This window comes from Prionailurus viverrinus, chromosome D1 (genome assembly GCF_022837055.1).
Source record: "Prionailurus viverrinus isolate Anna chromosome D1, UM_Priviv_1.0, whole genome shotgun sequence".
Classification (NCBI taxonomy): Eukaryota; Metazoa; Chordata; class Mammalia; order Carnivora; family Felidae; genus Prionailurus; species Prionailurus viverrinus.
Window position 1 is genome coordinate 513,734 of NC_062570.1, and position 18,532 is coordinate 532,265.

The window sequence follows — 18,532 nt, forward strand, 5'->3', positions numbered from 1 at the left end:
ATGGTATGCGAAATAGATCTTAATTTTTGGAGAAGGAAAAAAGATAATAATAAATGCTTTCAAATTGTACAGCACATAGACGAACGGTACCAGTTCCAACTTACTTCTTTTATCTTGGGAAAAATCAGATGCACCGTTTCCGGGGGCTCACCTCTCCTGAGAAAGGAAAGGGCACCAGGCCTGGACTCTGGGCGGACCTGACCAAGACTGAAAGGACACGGGTCCATAACAGGGGTTTGCCAGGAGCCTGCCCCCACGACCCCACCCCCGACTCCACCCCCACCCCCAGCACACACAGCTCTCCCGTTACCGCTCTCGGCCGGGAACCCGGGAACCGCGTGCGGAAAGAAAGTGACGCTTCAGGAAGCCACACTAACCCGGAGGAGCCAAGCGACAGGAGCAGAAACGCTATCTGGGCCGCAAGTGCGCTCGGGGTGGCTGGGGAGGGAGGGAGGGCTTGGCCCTCATTCCACTCCCCTCCCCCCAGAAAAACCTCCAGTTTCTTAAGTAAAATCCGCTCGTTACTCAGAGCTGGCTGCGGACGACCTCGACCCCCTCGCCGGGACCCGGACCGCGACCGCGGACGAGTCTCCCGCCCCGCACGCCCTCGCCCTTGCGCGCCCTCCGTGGGAGCCGGGTGCCACGGGGTCGGGGAGAGCCCGCGGGTCGGTGCCCTAGAGTCGGGCGCTGGACGACCCGGGAAAGGAGGGCCAGGGCCGGGGCGGGCGGGGACCCCGCAGATCCCAAGAGTTCTGGCATCGCCCCGCGGACCGAGTCTAGCGGCCGCGAATCTACCCCGGTCCCCCGTCCAGACCGTGACCCGCCCGACAGGGCGCCCCGGGGTCGCGCTCCTCCCCCAGTCCCGCCGACATCCCCACGAGCGCTCACCGGGGACACACAGCGACGCGCCCTCCCCCGCGCCCGCCCGTGGCGACCCCTGCCCGTACTCACACGACGGGTGGTAGCTCCCCCTTGCCCCCCCCCCCGCCCGCACTCACTCGCAGCGGTGGTCTCCCCCCCACCCTCCTCCCGCACTCACTCGCATTGGTGGTAGCCCCCTTCGATGCCCCCCGCACCCCTGCCCCCGCACTCACCCGCAGCGGTCGTAGGCCCCCCGCACCCGCAACCCCCCCACCCGACAGCCCCCCAGCACTCACGCGCAGCGGTGGTAACCCCCCGCACCCCCACACCGCACTCACAGGAGGGGTGGTAGCCCCCCCGCACCCCTACATCCCCCGCACGCACAGGAGAGGCGGTAGCCACCCCCCGCACCCCTCCCCCCCGGCACTCACCCGCAGCGGTGGTAACCCGGCTCCGGCCGCGGGGGCTGAGCCCCGCCGCCGTCCCCCGGCCCCGCGTCCAGCAGCAGGTAGTCCCGGCTCTCCTGGCGCCGTGCACCGACCCCAGCCGCCCTCCGGGGAGACCCGGCCCTCCGGGGCGCGAACGCGGGGCTCTGGTTCATGGCCGGCCCGGGACCCGCTGGCCGGGGCGCCGCGGGGACCAAGTGCAGAGGGGGCGTGCGGGCTGCGCGGCTCCGAGCTCCGCCAGCGGCTCCAGGCCGGCCTGGGGGCGAGTCAGCACTGGGGGCGCAGCGGGGGCCCCGCCCGGAGCGCGGCCGGAGAGGGGGCCCCGCGGTGGGGGTGGTGGGGTGGTGGGGTGGGGGCGGAGCGAGCAGAGGCGGGCGCGGGGCCCGACCCACGAGTTACCATGCCGACCGGACGCCCGCCCTGCGCCCGCGTCCTCCCGGCCGCCCCCTCCTTTAAAGGGATCGAACCCGGCTCTTGGAGAGGGTTGGGGCGGGACAGCCGCGTGCTCCTGCCGTCTGCTTTCCTTCATTCGTTCCTCCCTCCCTCCTTCCCTTCCCTTTCCTTCCTTCCGTCTCTTCTTTCCCCCTTCCTTCTTTCTTTCTTTGACTTTTTCTTTCTTTCCTTGTTTCTTTCTCTTTTTTTTTCTTTCCTTCCTTCCTTCCTTTCTCTCTCTTTCTCCCCCCTAAAAGTCCGCTTATTTAGAAATCATACATATTGACAACTTTCTAGAAGTTCCTTTAGGTAAGTTTCTTGTAGAACCAAAGGAACTTTTTTTTTTTTTTTTTTTAGAGGACAAGACCCTCTCCTTTCTCCAGATTGTCTTCATTTTCTTAAAGCATTTTCTCTCCCATTCCCAACCCCTGGAGTTACTGCAACGCTTTACTTTAAAATGAACAACGTTCCATGTTCCCAACACCAGATGTGCACAGTTCCTGAGCAAACCAACAAAAATAGGCAGGCATTTTCTGATGATACGATGAAGAGGACAACAAGCTGCTTACTTCAGAGAAAACCTTTCCTTCCATCACTGCAAATGCTGAAATTATTTCTCTGCCAGATGTTCCCCACATTTCTAAACTGTTTTTAATGTTAAGACTGAGTTTTAAATTCTGATTTAATCTTCACAGATGTGAGAAAGCTTCTCAGTAAGGATGAATCCATATCTGTAGTAGTTCAAGCAGTAGTCAATTAGGAATCCATCGACTCATTCATTCAATGAGTATTTAATCAATGGCAGCTGTGTGTCAAGCACCATTTTAGGATTCAGAGGTAAATTTGCCTGATAAGGGCTCTATCTGCCTTCAAAGAGCTTTCATGGAAGAAAAGACACAGAGTAAACAGGCAAATGAAAAGTACCAGACAAAGCCTACAATGAAAATAAGGTTGATGTGATACTAACTGGGACTATTTCAGGTTAGATGGTTAAAAGAGACCTCTTAGAGGAGGTGCCAGTTAGGTGAAGAGACCTGGGGAGGAGCCGGACTTGAAAAGATCAGAAGCCCATTACAATTGGATTGAAGACAGCCAGACTGTCTGAAATTCCAGAGGAAAGGTACCCTCGCTTCCCACGAACAGGTAAGCAATGCAGTGGATATTGGAAGCGTGAGCAAAAGCAATCAACTTGATCGAGGGGGAAAGATAACAAATTCAGAATATCTGACTCTGCCAGCACACTAGGAACTAAAGCTCAGAGAGGCTGGGAAGCAGTGTCTCTCGAGGGCCTCAGCCTGTGTTTGGCACAGGTATGTGGGATGGATGGATGGACGGACAGACAAAGTGTAGACCAAGAAAATAAGAAAACATTCTTGACCACTAAAAGCACCTTTACCCAGAAAAACTAACCTCTGTTATTCTGAAGTGTATTGTTCCTGATTTAAGAATCTCTTTTTGATCTCTCAACATCTGGAGCCATGATTTAAAATTTTTATTGTTTTCTGGTGATTATACATAGCAATAAGACACTCTGCTTGAAATGTGTTTGTTTATGGTGAATACTATCTGTAAGAATTCAACAGCTTTGATACTTGAATGAATTAGTTAATAAATGTTTAATTTAAATAGCGCCAAGGTAGTCTGCTTAGAAACATCAAGGGTGGGAAACAATTTAGTGGGGGAAGTAATATTCCCCTGTTTTCAACCTGACTCAAAGTCTGTGAGTCAAAACAAAGTTGGAGAAGACCGATGTCGTTAGTTGAAGTACTAGTCTTTAACTTAAAAAAAAAAAAATTGGGACAGAATTACTTTGCTGTTACAGTTAGTTGAGCTGTTTGTGCCTTTTCTCATCACACTGTTTTTCATTCTCAGATACCAACCTTCACACTGAAAAAATTATTACCCTAAACTTACAATGTGACATCAGTTTATTGTTTTGCAACACAGACATGCTTTTCCCTACTATTTGACAAACACTGACTACTGGACCAGTAAATCCCCATCTTCACAGGTGGAGAAAGGCAGTGCACACAGGATTGGGAGGTTCTGAAGGGCTTCACGAGGGACTAGGAAGAAGTTAACATTAGTAGTCTGATAGCATGGGTTCTTATTTTAACCAATCCCTTAACTGAAAGTTTGTGATTGCAGAGAAGACGTTTGATCTCCTTCTGCTTCATTTATTTATCAGCAAATGGATATATAATTACTGCGGGCTCATCTATCTCTTTCTGTGTGTATGGTTATCTATGAAGTTTTGTCTCTTCAATTACATTAAAAAACATGGTGGAACAAGAAGACAAGACAACTTCTCAGCTAATTAACATGTTTTAATCAAGTGCAGCAGTGTTGAGTAGATCTACCAGTGAAGAAAATTGGGTGAATGAAAAACAATAGTTCTCAAAGTGAAAACCTGTCGGATGAGTGAAGAATTTAGGATTCTCACAGAGTTAAAAAGTATCATGTAATTTCATGTGTTTATGTAGTATGTTGATGGTACGGAGATAAAACAGAACATTCAGTTGTAACTCCAAGATACGGGGATGAAGGTGTGCTTTGTACCTCTATGGGGGCAGGAGGGATGCATTAAGAAAGGACTGTCAACTCATTGCATACATCTGCACTGTTTGATTATTGATTAACTTTTTAAAATCTGGCATAATTATTATAACAGTGTTTTGACAAGTCACTGGAGGCAAAATGAATAAGAAAAGGGTTGCCCTCTAGAGGGACACAGGCTAAGAGCCCAAAGGGAAAGAAAACAGAATTGCCTCTGGCATCAGGGACAAAAGGCTGAGAAAACATTATGAGATGCTTAACGACTCGAGAAGAAGCTAGGAAGGGGTCACATGGAAGACTTGGGGCGGCTGCAGATTATGAGGTGCTGGGGCTGAGAGGAAGCCACTGACACAGAGCTTTGCTGGGAAATGCAGTTTGGGGTTAGCTGGCCAACTGCTACAAGTAATGGTTGAGTCAGCAATTCATCTGGATAATTTAAGGTATGCAGACTCTGAGTTCTGACTCCTAACTTAAGTAGAATCCACAGAGGGAAAAACAAAAACACCTTACAAACTTCAAAACGCCTGATCTTCTATCAGTGAAGGCCTTGTGTAAATTAACGTTTGAGTGAAATAATTACAGGTGCTACATCTCTGAACCTCTGTATCTTAATTTTTAAAGTAACGGATTATAATAACTACATTTAATATCTCTGCTGCAGGGGTGCCTGGGTGGTTGAGTGCCCAACTTTGGCTCAGGTCATGATCTCGCAGTCTGTGAATTTGAGCCCTGCGCGGGGCTCTGTGCCGACAGCTCAGAGCCTGGAGCCTGCTTCGGATTCTGTGTCTCCCTCGCTCTCTGCCCCTCCCCCACTTATGCCATGTCTCTCTCTGTAGCTCAAAAATAAACATTTAAAAAAATTAATATCCCTGCTACAGCTAAAACTTTATTAATGTTAGGAACATATGAAATATTAGCAACCTGTGTTTTTTTTTTTTTGCTTTAATTTGAGCTTAACATAGATGTCCAGAATCCTAACATTACTATATAGGCATTTTTTATGTTTATTTTTGAGAGAGAAAGAGAGACAGAGAGAGGGAAGGGCAGAGAGAGAGGCGGACAGAGTATCCCAAGCAGGCTCCACACTGACAGCAGCAAGCCCAGTGTGGGGCTTGAACTCACAAACTATGAGATCATGACCTGAGCCGAAGTTGGAGGCTTCACCGACTGAGCCACTCAGGTGCCCCATATGGTATTTTTTTTTAAATAAAGGATGAAGTTTTTTTCTTTAGTGTTTACTTATTTTTAAAGCAAAAGAGAGAGCGTACAGGAGGTGGCAGGGGACAGAGACAGAGGGAGAGAGAGAGAATCCCAAGCAGGCTCTGCACTGTCAACACAGAGCCTGATTCTGGGCTTGATCCCATGACTGTAGATCATGACATGAGCCAAGATCAGGAGTCGGACGCCTAACCAACTGAGTCAGCCAGGTGCCCCCAATGGGTATTTTGTAAGCACTTGTGATTACCATGGTTTCACTTAGAACAAGTCATGTTGGACTAAATTAACTTTTCTTTGGTAGAATTTTTGGAATGCTTTCAGTAAACTATTGAACAAGGACATCGTGTAATATATTTGGCACCAAAATTTGAAAATATGAGCCAGGTAACAGAGGAGTGGTTCGTAGTCAGGAGACTGTTGAGAAGACTGATTTATGGGTCAGTGTCACCCAGGTTCTGTAAATAAGGATGTATTAAGAACGTATGGAGCTACTTTATAGGTAGTTATTTTCCTATCACTGGAAGTATTCAAATACAGCCTGGACCTCAATTTTCTACATATGCTAAGTGTATGCTGAAGTTAATGAATGCCAACTGTGGTAAATTAAAGAAACACTAAAAAAACAACAACACTAAAATCCTTTAAGAAAAAGTACAAAATTTAAAAATCATTTTCATGGATCCAAAATTTACAGTTGATAAAATTCTAATATCTACTCCTAATGTATGTTTAAAATAAAAAACTTTGTACCCTAAGAATAACAGACACATCATTACCATGGTGAAGAATACCTATTTCAGATAAAACCAACAGGAAGATATACTAGAGATGCTCCCATCAACATAAGGAATAAGATAAAGATCTGACTGTACATTACTGTTACTCATTAACTAGGAACTTCAACAATATGATAAATATAATGTGATAAATAAATAAGATAAAAGGTTTTAAGACAAATATAAACCTATTAGTTGACAGATGATGTAATTGTCTGTTAAAAAAATTAAGATTTTTAACTGAAAACTATTAAAACTTAGAAATAAGAAATGTGTTTGGAACAACGTTAGAGAATAAAGGAAAACAGAAAATTCAGTGGTTTTCCTAATGCTAGCAATAGCCAGTCAAAACATAGTAAAGGCTACAAAATATAAAATAAATAGAAATAAATTTAACCAAGAATTACAAAACCCATGTAAAGAAAATTGTAAAGCTTTAAAAAAAATGAGTCAAAGTGTACATAAATTATACATTTTACTGATACTTGGATGAGACTGGAATTAAGTTTGTAGATGACTTTAGGATGTAGTATTTTCAGTATTTCCCCTCTGTGGATGGGTTTTCTCTCATTTATTTTTTCTAAGAATAAATGTGACAAAAGCAAGTAAATTCATTTTTAAAAAGCAATGAAAGGAACTTGCTGTATAAAACATTAAATGATTTAGTAAAGCCACAATAAATAGCTTGGTATTCACAAAATAGAAACATTAAAAGACTAGAATAGAAAGTTCAGTCAAAGACTTCAGGATACAAAAGATTTTATAGTATGATGTAGAACCTATCTTAACTCACTGGGGGAAATGAATCCATATTGAATTAAAGAAATTTCTGTCTCCATCTCTGCCGTAAAAGAAATGGGATCCAGGGGTGCCTGGGAGACTCACTTGTTGAGCGTCCAAGTCTTGATCTCGGGTCAGGTCACGACCTCGCAGTTGATGATTTCAAGCCCCACGTCAGACTCTGTGCTAACAGCGCAGAGCCTGCTTGGGATTCTCTCTCTCCCCGCCTCTCTCTGCTCCTCCCCTGCTCGTGCTTGCTCTCTCTGTAAGTAAATAAATAGAATTTAAAAAAAGAATATAAATAATGGGATGCATTAAATTTTAAAAACCATAAAACCTCCAGATTCAGGTGAACTTCTTTTTTAATGTTTAATCTTCAGGTGGAGAATGCCATTCTAAGGATTCACCAAAAGAACTGACTAATAAAAGCAAAGATTTACATCTGAGTGTATTAAATGTAATATATATAATGAGAATTGTGCTAAGGCCACCCACCCAAACCACTGTGTCCCTGGAGGGCGTGCGAAGAGGACGGGGTTGAAAGTCCCAGCATTACTGTGGCTAATGGGTCCTTTGGCAGAACTCGCCTCTCAAAATTCAGAAAATGTCTTCCCATTTGATTCCGATCAGCTTCACGGGCCAGTAATCACACACATGTTTTTGGGGGCTGCGTTTCTTATTTCGGCCACATTTCATTCCATTGTCTCCTGCCCCCTTCCTTCCTCGCTCTCCTCCCAAGAGCAGAGCCCTGCAGTCCTCAGGCTTCGGTTGAGGAGCCCCTCACCCCTCACTCCTGCCCCCCTAAATCCATCAGGGATTTACACACCTGGGATTTGACCCGTGATTGTATACGACACAGTTATACATCTCTGTGGGTTCAGTAATGTCACAACGTCACGGTTCCCTGTTTGGGAATGAGAAGCAGCAGCCTCTTCACTGCCGAGGAATCTCTAAACCTGAGGACTGTGGGCTCTCGTTACATCTGCACACTTTCTGATACTCTTCACAGCTCAGCCTCTTCCCTTGTGGGACTGGGACACAGCCAATGGCAGCCAGCACTTGCTAGGGACGTTTGTATTTGTAAGCCCTCCTTAGAGTGAACACCTCGTCTTTAACAAAATTATGTGTTATGTATACCGATACAATTTCACATACCATTGGTGGGACATTGTCAAAAATCACAAGTAGATTTTTTTTGAGAAGTAGGGAAGTTTATTGTGACAGGATTTGGTTTTGCTGTGATAGGTATGGTTTGATTTCTTATCTCTTTTAAAGTTTTAATTTTTAAATAATTTCAAATGAAAAATTATAGAAAAGTTTCTAAAAAGTGGAAAGAACTCACATTTATCTTTTACCTATATTCACCAATTATTACATTTTTATTTATATTCCAGATTTGGTACATCATCATCGCTCTACAATCCCATTACATTCTTTCTCATCCACTGGATAGGAAATTGAAGATTTCATACCCCTATACCCCAAAATATCTCAATGTGAATTTCCTAAGAACAAGGATATTCAGATACAGCTATCATGACCAGAGATTTTAATATTATATCATTCCCTTGTCAATCTTCTGATCTTAATCTGATTTTGCAAATTATTCTGAGAATGTCCTTTCTGGCAGTTTTGTTTGGTCCAGGATCCAGGGCAGGCACACACACTGCATTTATGTGGCACGTCTGTTTAGTCTCCTTTGATCTGGGACAGTTTCTCAGCTTGTCTTCTCCATGGCATTGGCATTTCGAAGGCATAGGTCATTTATTTCTGTGGAATGTCCCTCAGTTTGGGTTTGTCTGGCATTTCTTCATCATTAGATTGAAGTACTACTTACCGGCTAGGAATACCACGCACACACACACACACACACACACACACACACACACACACACACACGGTGCCTCAGTATAACTTGGATAAAATTTGGGAGATTATGTGTTCAAATACCTTTTTCTGAGCCATCCTCCCCTCTCCTTCCTTGACTCCAGATGCAGATAAGTTATTCTACTCAATATCGTCCCAGCGATTCCTAAAGCTTTGCTTATTTTCTTTCGGTCTTGTTTCTTCTTCTTCAGATTAGATATTCTCTATTCTTTTCCTCTGTCATCTGAATTCCTCTGTGAAAGCCATGCAGCGACTCTCAAATTTCAGATGCTGTATCACCCCCAGCGCAAGTCTACCAACATCTCCCCTCACTCCGTGTGGAGCTGGAGCGGCCCCTTTGAGTCCCTGGCTTGCTCACCCCAACATCTAGACCATTACTGCTAATAAGTAATGGTTTACATGTTAATTAATTTTGGATTGTATCCTGGGAAAACTCTGGAATATTATGTTTTGCAGACTAGAAAAGTCTGATATTTTTTGCCTCGAAAGCAATTTATTTGACTGAAATTAAATTGCAGGCTGTTTCTCCTGTTTGGCAGTTCAAATCTCAGTTCGGTTCTTCCACATTTACTTAACCCTTTGTGTCTGGTCCTTATGTGCACAGCACAGGGTCAGCAAAGACTTGGTCAGAGTTTACTCACAGAACTTGGGAATCACCCCATCCTGGCTCCCCGTTCAGGAATCTCCCTCCACTTCCCAGCTGCTGAAACTGCCTTGAATTCTGGGCTCTGTTGCACAGGCTGTGAGCACTCTAGATGCCGGGGTTTACCCCCCGTCCTTGGTGGCTGCTTGGCGTGTACCCAAATAAAAGCTATAAAAGGGAAAAACTTACTCCATGTGGGCCTCTTCTTCCAAGTTTTCTCTCAAGAAATCCTGACTAAATTATTCATTCACCCTCAGTGCCTTTGTGTGTTTTTTGTATCTTGTCCAGAGTTAATAGTTGTTACAGAACGAAAAAAAATTTTTCTTAATGTTTGTTTATTTTTGAGAGAGAGACAGAGACAGAGACAGAGACAGTGCGCGAGCAGGAGAGGGGCAGAGAGAGAGAGGGAGACACAAAATCCGAAGCAGGCTCCTGGCTCTGAACTGTCAGTGCAGAGCCCAACAAGGGGCTGCCCCTCGAACTCACAAACCACAAGATCATGACCTGAACCAAAGTCAGACGTGCACCCAACTGAGCCACCCAGACGCCCTGAGGCTTACAGAAATTTAATTTGTGATATAGAGGTAGGCACATCGTAGTTGAACTGCTAAAAACCAAAGACAGATGATCCTGAAGGAAGCCAGTGGAAAATAACCCATTATTCATAGGGAAACAGCAGTTCAATTAACCCATGATTCCTCCCTCGTGGGCCAGAAGACAGTAGTGCCGCTTTTTAAAATCTTATCAAATCTGGATTTTGAGTCATAGTTGGATTGCGTGGGCACAGGGAAAGTTAACCCTTCTTAGCTTGTGTATGATTTGATCTTTATATCTGTGTATCTGCTCCGTTTTAGAGTTTGTGCTGTCGTAAGGGGTGACAGATTCACTCCTCTCTTCTTCCACATGGCTATCCACTCACCCCAGCAGCATTTGTTAAAAACTTCGCCCCTGTCCCAGGGATTTTAGATACGACCTTTCTTAGCTTTCCCCTTCTCTATTTCCCTAGCTATTCCTGTATGCTTATTTTTCCACATGAACTTTGGTATCAATTTTTCTAACTCCAAAAAAAAAAAAAAATCCAAACAAACAAACAAACAAACAAACAAAAAATAACACTTTCTGGCATTTTTATTGAGTTCACATTAAACTTATAAATTAATTCAAGCAAACCTGACATATTTGTGATTCAGAGTTATCATATCCAAATACAAGGGATGTCTTTTTTATTTGCTCAGGTCTACTTATGTTTTGCAGAATTGTTCTAAAGTTACTTTCTTTCTTGTGAAGAACATTCCTAGGTTTAAAAATTTTTATCCCCCTATTTTAGATATGGTTAATGTTCCATTATATTATCTAAACAGTTATTTTGTTGACAAGAAATCCATTAATTTCTGTGTTCATTTTACATCTGGATACCTTCCTGAACTCGTTTATTGTTTTAGTTTATCACACATGATTTAGAATTTTCTAACAATACCATTATATCATTTGAACTAGAGATAGCTTTTCTATTTTTTTTTTCAAATTCCTATGACTCTAGCTATTTCCTATTGCCTAATCCCATTGGTTAATGAGACCAGTGTACTTTAAAATAGTAGACTAAATATATGCAGGTATTTAACTACATACAAGTGGAGGGGGGAACACCTGGGTGGCTCAGTCGGTTAAGTGGTTAAGCATCTGACTTCGGCTCAGGTCATGATCTCACAGTTCATAGTTTCAAGCCCCACGTCAGGCTCTGTGCTGACAGCTCAGAGCCTAAAGCCTGTTTCAGATTCTGTCTCTCTTTCTCTCTGCCCCTCCTCCATGCTCTCTGTCTCTCTCTCCCTCTCTCTCTCTCTGTCTCTCAAAAATAAACATTAAAAAAACACAAGTGTGTTAAAAAAAAAAACAAGCGTGTGAAGTGTGTGTGTGTAAGAAAATATCCATCAATTCCTGTTTTCTGGAAGTTTTCAATTTTTTTTAAAAAAGGCTTTCTAAGCAACTATGGAGATAATTATATGATTTTTCTTCTTAGATTTATTAATATGGTCCATTATATGAATGGATATCTTACTATTGGACCATTTTGCAGTACCAGAATAAATCCCAATTGATCATTATATATTACTTCCTAAATATGGTGTATGATTTTGCTCTCTAGTATTTTATTTAGGATTTGCACCGATGTTCACAAGAGATACTGATCTATGACATTCTTTTTGTGCTCTTAAAGTAAATGTTTTGAAAAGCATTCAGCATCAACAAAGGGAATGTTGTGAGATATTTTTGGTGCTAAAAGAAATTATGTTACTTTATACAAAGCAGATATTGGTTAACAAACAAATTAGGTGTCTGGTGATTAGGAAGTTATATTTCAAACATTTTGTACCCTAACATGTTAGTTTATAAAGACTACAGATATTTATGAATAAGTTCTTTACTGTGTTTTAGTAACATTTTAGGAAATTGGTTGAGGGTTTGGCATTAACATGAATGCATTAACATGAATGCACATAATAATACATAGGGTCCTTATTAGTGTTTTTGCATAAATGTCATTTTTCCATGGACATATTACTGATGTAATTTCTCGTATAACAATTCTCAATAATAAGATCTCAAAATGCATAAAACAAAAAGTAATAGATCTACAAACAGAAATCCACCATCTCAGAGATTTTAACATGTCTCTTTTCATATGTGATACGGGAAATCTTGTTTACTGAAAGATATAAAAGATATGAATAGATTGGCAAACTTGACCTAGTAATCAAACATACCAACACATTATAGATGGACAAGCAAACTGAGCCAGACTGTGTCAGTAGCTTGTTTGTGAATGAAATGTGATGTAAGAATGGTGTTCACATTTTAAAAGAGTTGTGAAAAAATGAAATTAAGGACAAATGTGTGACAAAGACCAGATGTGGTCCACAAAGTCTAGACTATGTGTTATTTGGTTATTCATAAAAGTTTGTGCTAGACAAGCTACAGAGGACACTCCTTATAAATACACCTGGAATATTAAAATAGCAAAGAGAAACTCATAATGAAAATTAGAGGGGTGCCTGGCTGGCTCAGTTGGTTGCACATCTGACCCTTGATTTTGACTCAGGTCATGATCTCACAGTTTGTGAGTTCAAGCCCCGTGTGGGGCTCTGCACTGACAGCATGGATCCTGCTTGGGAGTCTCTCTCCCTCTCTCTGCTGTTCCCCCCCACCTCAAAAATAAATTTAAAAATGGAAATTAGAATAGAGTTTTTAATAAATGATAAAAATGCTGCTGTATCTACTTGTAATATGTTCACCAAACCCAGTTTCATTTTCCTCTTTCTGGGCACGTAAGAAAACATTTGTGAGTTATGTTGGAGCCATGTAACTAGCTATGAGGAGTTCTGAACATTTTTGCACATTAATTGACACTCTTCCAACTGATAGATTATATCTATGTCCCCTTGTCTTGAATTGGGATCAACTCTAACAACTCACTCTTGGCCATTAAAATGACACCTAAGCTCTAAGGCAAGATACAAGAGGCCTCACTGTGTCCATTTAGTTCTCCTGAGTCACATGTATTTGAAGTGAGTCGGTTAGAAGTCCATATACCTCGAGGCCTCCATGCTGTGAAGAATGGACCATGGGGAAGGGCTTCCTGGAGGTATTCTGGTGAAAAGTCCCAATGCCAGCCATATGTGTGAAGATATTCCCGATTTCAGCCCTTAGCCTTGAAGTGCCTCCCAGCCAGCGAGTCTTATGGAATACCTGATGCACAAAATTAGTGAATGGAATAAAATGGTTATTTCATGCTACTAAGTTTTGGGGTGCTTAGTTACACAGCAATAGTAACCCGAACACTAACCAATGGAATAGAGGTGGGAACTATATATACCACCTGTAGACCTAGCCACAAATCCCTCCTACTATTAAGTCTCTTCTACAGTGGCTCTGTCCATGATGCTTGGTGTCACTGTAAGACGGAAGGAGCCTGGTTCCTTGAGTGGAGCTGGGTCAGTGAAACCCACCATACACTCACACATGAGTGAAAAAAAACTCTTCACTGTGCTGATACCAGATTAATAGCCCATCCTATCATACAAACACAAATACATTCTGCAATTTGAGGGATGAAACTAAAGCAGAATTTATGGAACTTATCTCTAAATCCAAAAGTTGTAATGAGCAGGGTGGTGAAAATTAGTGACCTAAGGCATCCATTTCAAGATGTAATAAAAACAAAAGCAAAGTAAACCCAAAGAATGTAGAAGAAAAGAAATAATGACAACAGAAAACAAAGGAATACAATTCAATTATGAAAAATATAAAATTTAAAAAATCCAGTTTTTCTAAATTAATGAAATTGGTAAACCTAATGTAAGACTTACAAAGAAGAGAAAAGGCAAAAGGAAGCAATTTCTAGAATTGCAAATGGAGATATCACTGCACATCTTGATGCAGCATCAGGATGGTTTGAGGACCCAAGGAGGTGGTGTCCTGCAGGACCAGCCAAGACGGTGACTAGCTGCATGCAGGACGGAAATCAGACATGAGCCAGCAGGAGGTGAGAGCTGTGTTTGTCGAAGACACAGAAGAGAGCAGGTATAGGTGGACCATCAAGGGGACACAGAAAGGAAAGGAGCATGAGTCTCATCTTCGCTCAGGATCTGGGACTTTTACTGATGACAGTCTGGCGCACATGTCCTCTCAGGCATCCGGGACCCGGTCAGAACGAGGACAAGGTCCAGGTATCCATCCTAAGTCACTTACTACCTGAAGCCGGGGGTCTTGTGTTGAGTTGTCCAGCTCTGGCGGTCTGGAATACGCATGCGATGGCTTTGTCTGGTCATTCTCACCTGGTCTTTCTTTAGATGTGCCGTCTTCTACAGAATCATTAACTCCTTGTCCCTCACAAGGAGGACATGCACTGTTTGCATTCAAGGCATGTGTAGAGTGGCGGTACAGGTCCTGGCAAAAACAGAACCTGGAGAAGGAGCAAGAAAAAACAAACTAACACACCTTTGTCTTTCAGGGGGTCCCTTTGGTTCCCCTGTGTCAACCTTACAGATATTAAGAATCATGGGAAAATATTATAAACAAGGTTATGCCTGTGTGAAAGCTGAAAAAATTCCTAGAAAAGGGCATCTTATCAAAACTAACACAAGAAGAAATAGGAACTCTTACCAGTCCTATATTACAAAAAATTGAATCAGCATTTAAAACTGTCTCATAAAGAAAATGGTGCCAAATGACTCCACTGGAAAATTCTACCAAGCATATTGAGAAGCAATGAATCTAGTCTTAAACTAACTCATTCACAGAAAGTAAAAGAGGGTACGTTTTCCAATTATGTTTACAGGACCAACCTAGTCTTAATATCAGAACAACCTGGATAATGTAAGACAGAAAACTACAGGTCTATCTCCTTCATTGCTGTGCACTCACAGATCTCCAGAAGTCCAGACACATGCGAGCGAGCCAAAAACACAAATAGCTAAAAATCATGTACATTGTGAGCTAACTTGACTTTATCCTATGAATAAAAGGGGGTTTAATATTTAAAAATCAAACAAGTTATTTACTGCATTAATAATTTCAAGGAGAAAACTCAAAAGATCACTTGTCTCTTTATTTCCTGTGTTTGGTTTTTATTCTAAGTGAATAATTCTGGATGTGGGTAAAGATTTTCTAAGATCCGTGCAATTTTTCACCTGCTTCTCATCTGTTTGCCACGTGACTTTGCAGAGCCTCCCACTGAAGAGGTGGTTGATTTCCTCACCTTTTGACCCTGAGGAAGACTTCCTTTGGCCTGGGTGTTAGCAGATGTGATTCCCTCAGAGCTGCAAATGCTTCCCACTTCCTCCCCTCCTCCCCTAACATACCTGCTTCTGCCTCAGGGCCTTTATCCTTCCTGCTCCCTCCCCCTTGAGAAACCCTCCCTTGCAGATATCTGCACAGCCCACTTCTTGCCTTCATCCCCATCTCTGCTGGATTGTTATTTCATCAGGGAAGGCTTCCCTGAATAGTTAAAATAGTGCATCTGTGAAAGAGAAATTCAAGACATCTCTCTAACCTATTTCCCCAGTTTTCTTTACAGCATGGAATTGGCTGTCTTCCGGACTGGATTATGAGATCCATGAGTGCAGGGACTTTTTCTATCTTACCACTGAATCTTTAGTGCCTGGAATAGTGACTGGCATATGGTTTGTATTCGAGGGCTATCTGCCACCTCAAAAGCATGCCTTGAATCTTACGGATTCAACCACTTGAATATTTATCAATTTAGCAAAATATAATGCACCAGAACCTGATATGTGTTGGGATAAGGCTGATGAAGTAAGAAGTTACTAGAAGACAGAATAGTTACTTAAGATGTGATTGAGAGTTTTTAACCAGAAAGTACTTAACCATGGAAAGTACACACTTGCTATTAATCTTTCCAGCTATCCCACACACAGAGAGAGAATCACAATCTGGATTTTCATAAAAAGCTATAAGAGGAATTAGAAAGAAGAGAAATGTTTTGGAGAATTTGAAGGAACAACTCAGAAAAAATAATGAGTAAGAAATCTAAGCACGGATGAAGAATTAATGATCATCATCGTGTGCCAGAAAGAAAATGAAAGAGGCATCTTCACTCTAATAAATGTATATTTGTGAAATAAAAAACACAGAACCATACGGACTCAAATGCACAATATAGAGTGATCTATAAAACCAGATATTAAAGACAGGAAAAATGTGTAAAATTATTTAATTTTCTTTAGTTGGAACCAAAATATTGAGATGTTAAGAATGTGTTTGCATAATTGAATATGTTGTTTAGTAAGTAGGCAGATGATAAAGGATTGATGGTTTTAACATAACAATGGTGTGCATTAAAATACAATTGGAGACACAAATAATAGATGCTCAACAAAAGCTGAATTCTGAGAATTACTTTCAAGGAAGTGACTCAGTAAGTGCAGCAGTCTTGTTCAGACCATGTAGATGTTTTCAGAGCCTTAATGGAATGACTAGATGTTTGAAGAGGGGGAAAAAAAACTATGTGCAACAGAGTAAATAGCTTGCCTAAGTGAGCCTAAATTAGTCTGAGCTATTTTTAGTCTGTGATTCTGCCCTAGAAGGCCCCTGGGAATTGGAGGGAACTATGGAGAGAGAAAATTTGTTTTTCCCAGCTGAATAATACCAAGATATTCCTGAAATACATTTGAAAAGGCTTTACATTCCAAAGATAACTCAGTTTCTGTCAGTCACAGAGAAAGTTTATTTTTATAACACATTTCCTCCAGTGGGTCCTCTCTTTTTGCTATAGGCAGTGGAAATAGGGAAGTCAACTCTAGGAGTTAATTTTAAGTTAGATCAAAAAAATGTTTGTGTTTTTTTCAGCTTGGGAAAAATTATTTTTAATTTTATCTGTCTGTATATCTCTGATTATCCCCTCAAATCCAAATCCAGACAGTTCTCATTTTTTTTAATGTATTGAGACTCTCAGTTTCTGGTCCAACACATAAAAGTGTTGGAAGTTATCACTTCAGCCTAACAAGTAAAAAACTGAGAAAACTGAAACATCAATTATTCTTCTTAGATTCATAAAGGCAGGGAGGTTATAGGGCAAAGGTCCAGAGAATCACAAGTGGACAGGGCAGAAACCTCCCTGGGATCCAGTACTGAGATAGGAAAACAGGAACCGTAGTTAATAAATTGCTGGAGAATATGCTAATTTGGATGTAAATTAAAAATAAAATAAAATAAAATAAAATTTACTAAAAATAAAACAAAACAAAACAAAACAAAACAAAACAAAACAAAATAAATTGCTGGAGACACAGTAGGGATAATTCTGGGGAATAAAAACTCCAGGGGACTCAATTACTGAGGTGGGAGGGGGTGGGGGGGGGCTTGTTTATGAATTCTACCTCCCGAAATTCCACCGGATTCTCACAGTGAATATCAGAGGAAAATCTCCCAGTGCTTTCTGCAGTGGGAGGGGAAAAGAGGACCATTTTAAAACACACAGAGCATTCTGTTCTTCTTCATAAGGTCTGCCCTCAGGAGAAACTACTTAGCCAGAGCTAACCTGCCAGTGCTTTCCCAGACTGTAAGTGACCAGGCAGAAGGAAAATGCCCAGCTCTAGCTCCTGCTGCCCATTCCACCCCAGGGGGCAAAGGGAAGACTGAGAAACTGTGTCAGGTTCACAGCCTAGAGGTCAAGGCTCACCGAAAGACAGATCTAACCACAGGACTATAGAACGCTTCTCCCCGCCCCATATTACTGAAAGCTTATTTGTAACAGTTCCATTTACCTAGGACATGTCCAATGAACAGTTAAAAAAATTGCAAGATATGTTAAAAGACAAAAAACAAAACAAAAGTTTGAAGGGATGTAGCAAGCATCCGAACGAGACTCAGATATGGCACGGATCTGGGAATTATGAGACCAGGAATTTATGAGCTATGATTAATATAGTAAGGGCACTAATGGAGAAAGTAGACAGAATACAAAAGCATATGGCAGTGTAAAAAGAGACATGAAAACTCTAAGAAAGAATCAAAAAGAAATGCTAGGGATCAAAATCATGATGACAAAAATAAAGACTGGCTTTGGTGGGTTTGTCACTAACCTGGGAGCAGCTGGGGAAAGGACTTTCTGCTTGAGAATATCCCAACAGAAACCTCCAAAACAAAAAATCAAACTGGAAAAATCAGAACAGAATATCTAAGAATTATTCTGCAGTTTGGCATAATGGGAATGCAAAAAGGAGAAGAAAGAGACAAAGGAAAAGAAGACCTTTAGAAATTAATGACACATAATTTCCCCACATTAATGTCAGATACCAAACCACCGATCCAGAAATCTCAGAGAACACCAAATGAGATAAATGCCTCCATAACTACACCTAAGCATCTCATTTTCAAATTACAGAAAATTCAAGGTAAAAAATACTGAAAGAAGC

General features: G+C 41.9%; 1 protein-coding gene and 1 long non-coding RNA gene across 3 annotated transcripts in view; both read right to left on the reverse strand.

The window, feature by feature from the left end:
- Positions 1-1,769, reverse strand: part of TRPC6 (transient receptor potential cation channel subfamily C member 6) — a 130,314-nt gene extending 128,545 nt beyond the window's left edge. For both annotated transcript variants that reach the window (XM_047878804.1, XM_047878803.1), the window contains exon 1: positions 1,293-1,769. In XM_047878804.1, the coding sequence (XP_047734760.1) occupies positions 1,293-1,462 (170 nt within the window). In that variant the 5' untranslated portion in view covers positions 1,463-1,769. The remainder of the gene's footprint in view (positions 1-1,292) is intronic.
- A 5,513-nt stretch (positions 1,770-7,282) lies between these two features.
- Positions 7,283-14,529, reverse strand: LOC125147018 (uncharacterized). Its single transcript, XR_007144962.1, has 3 exons — positions 14,432-14,529; positions 13,188-13,343; positions 7,283-7,332 (listed from the first exon to the last, which is right to left on the reverse strand). It is a non-coding gene; the product is annotated as an uncharacterized LOC125147018 (long non-coding RNA).
- Between the last annotated feature and the right edge of the window lie 4,003 nt (positions 14,530-18,532).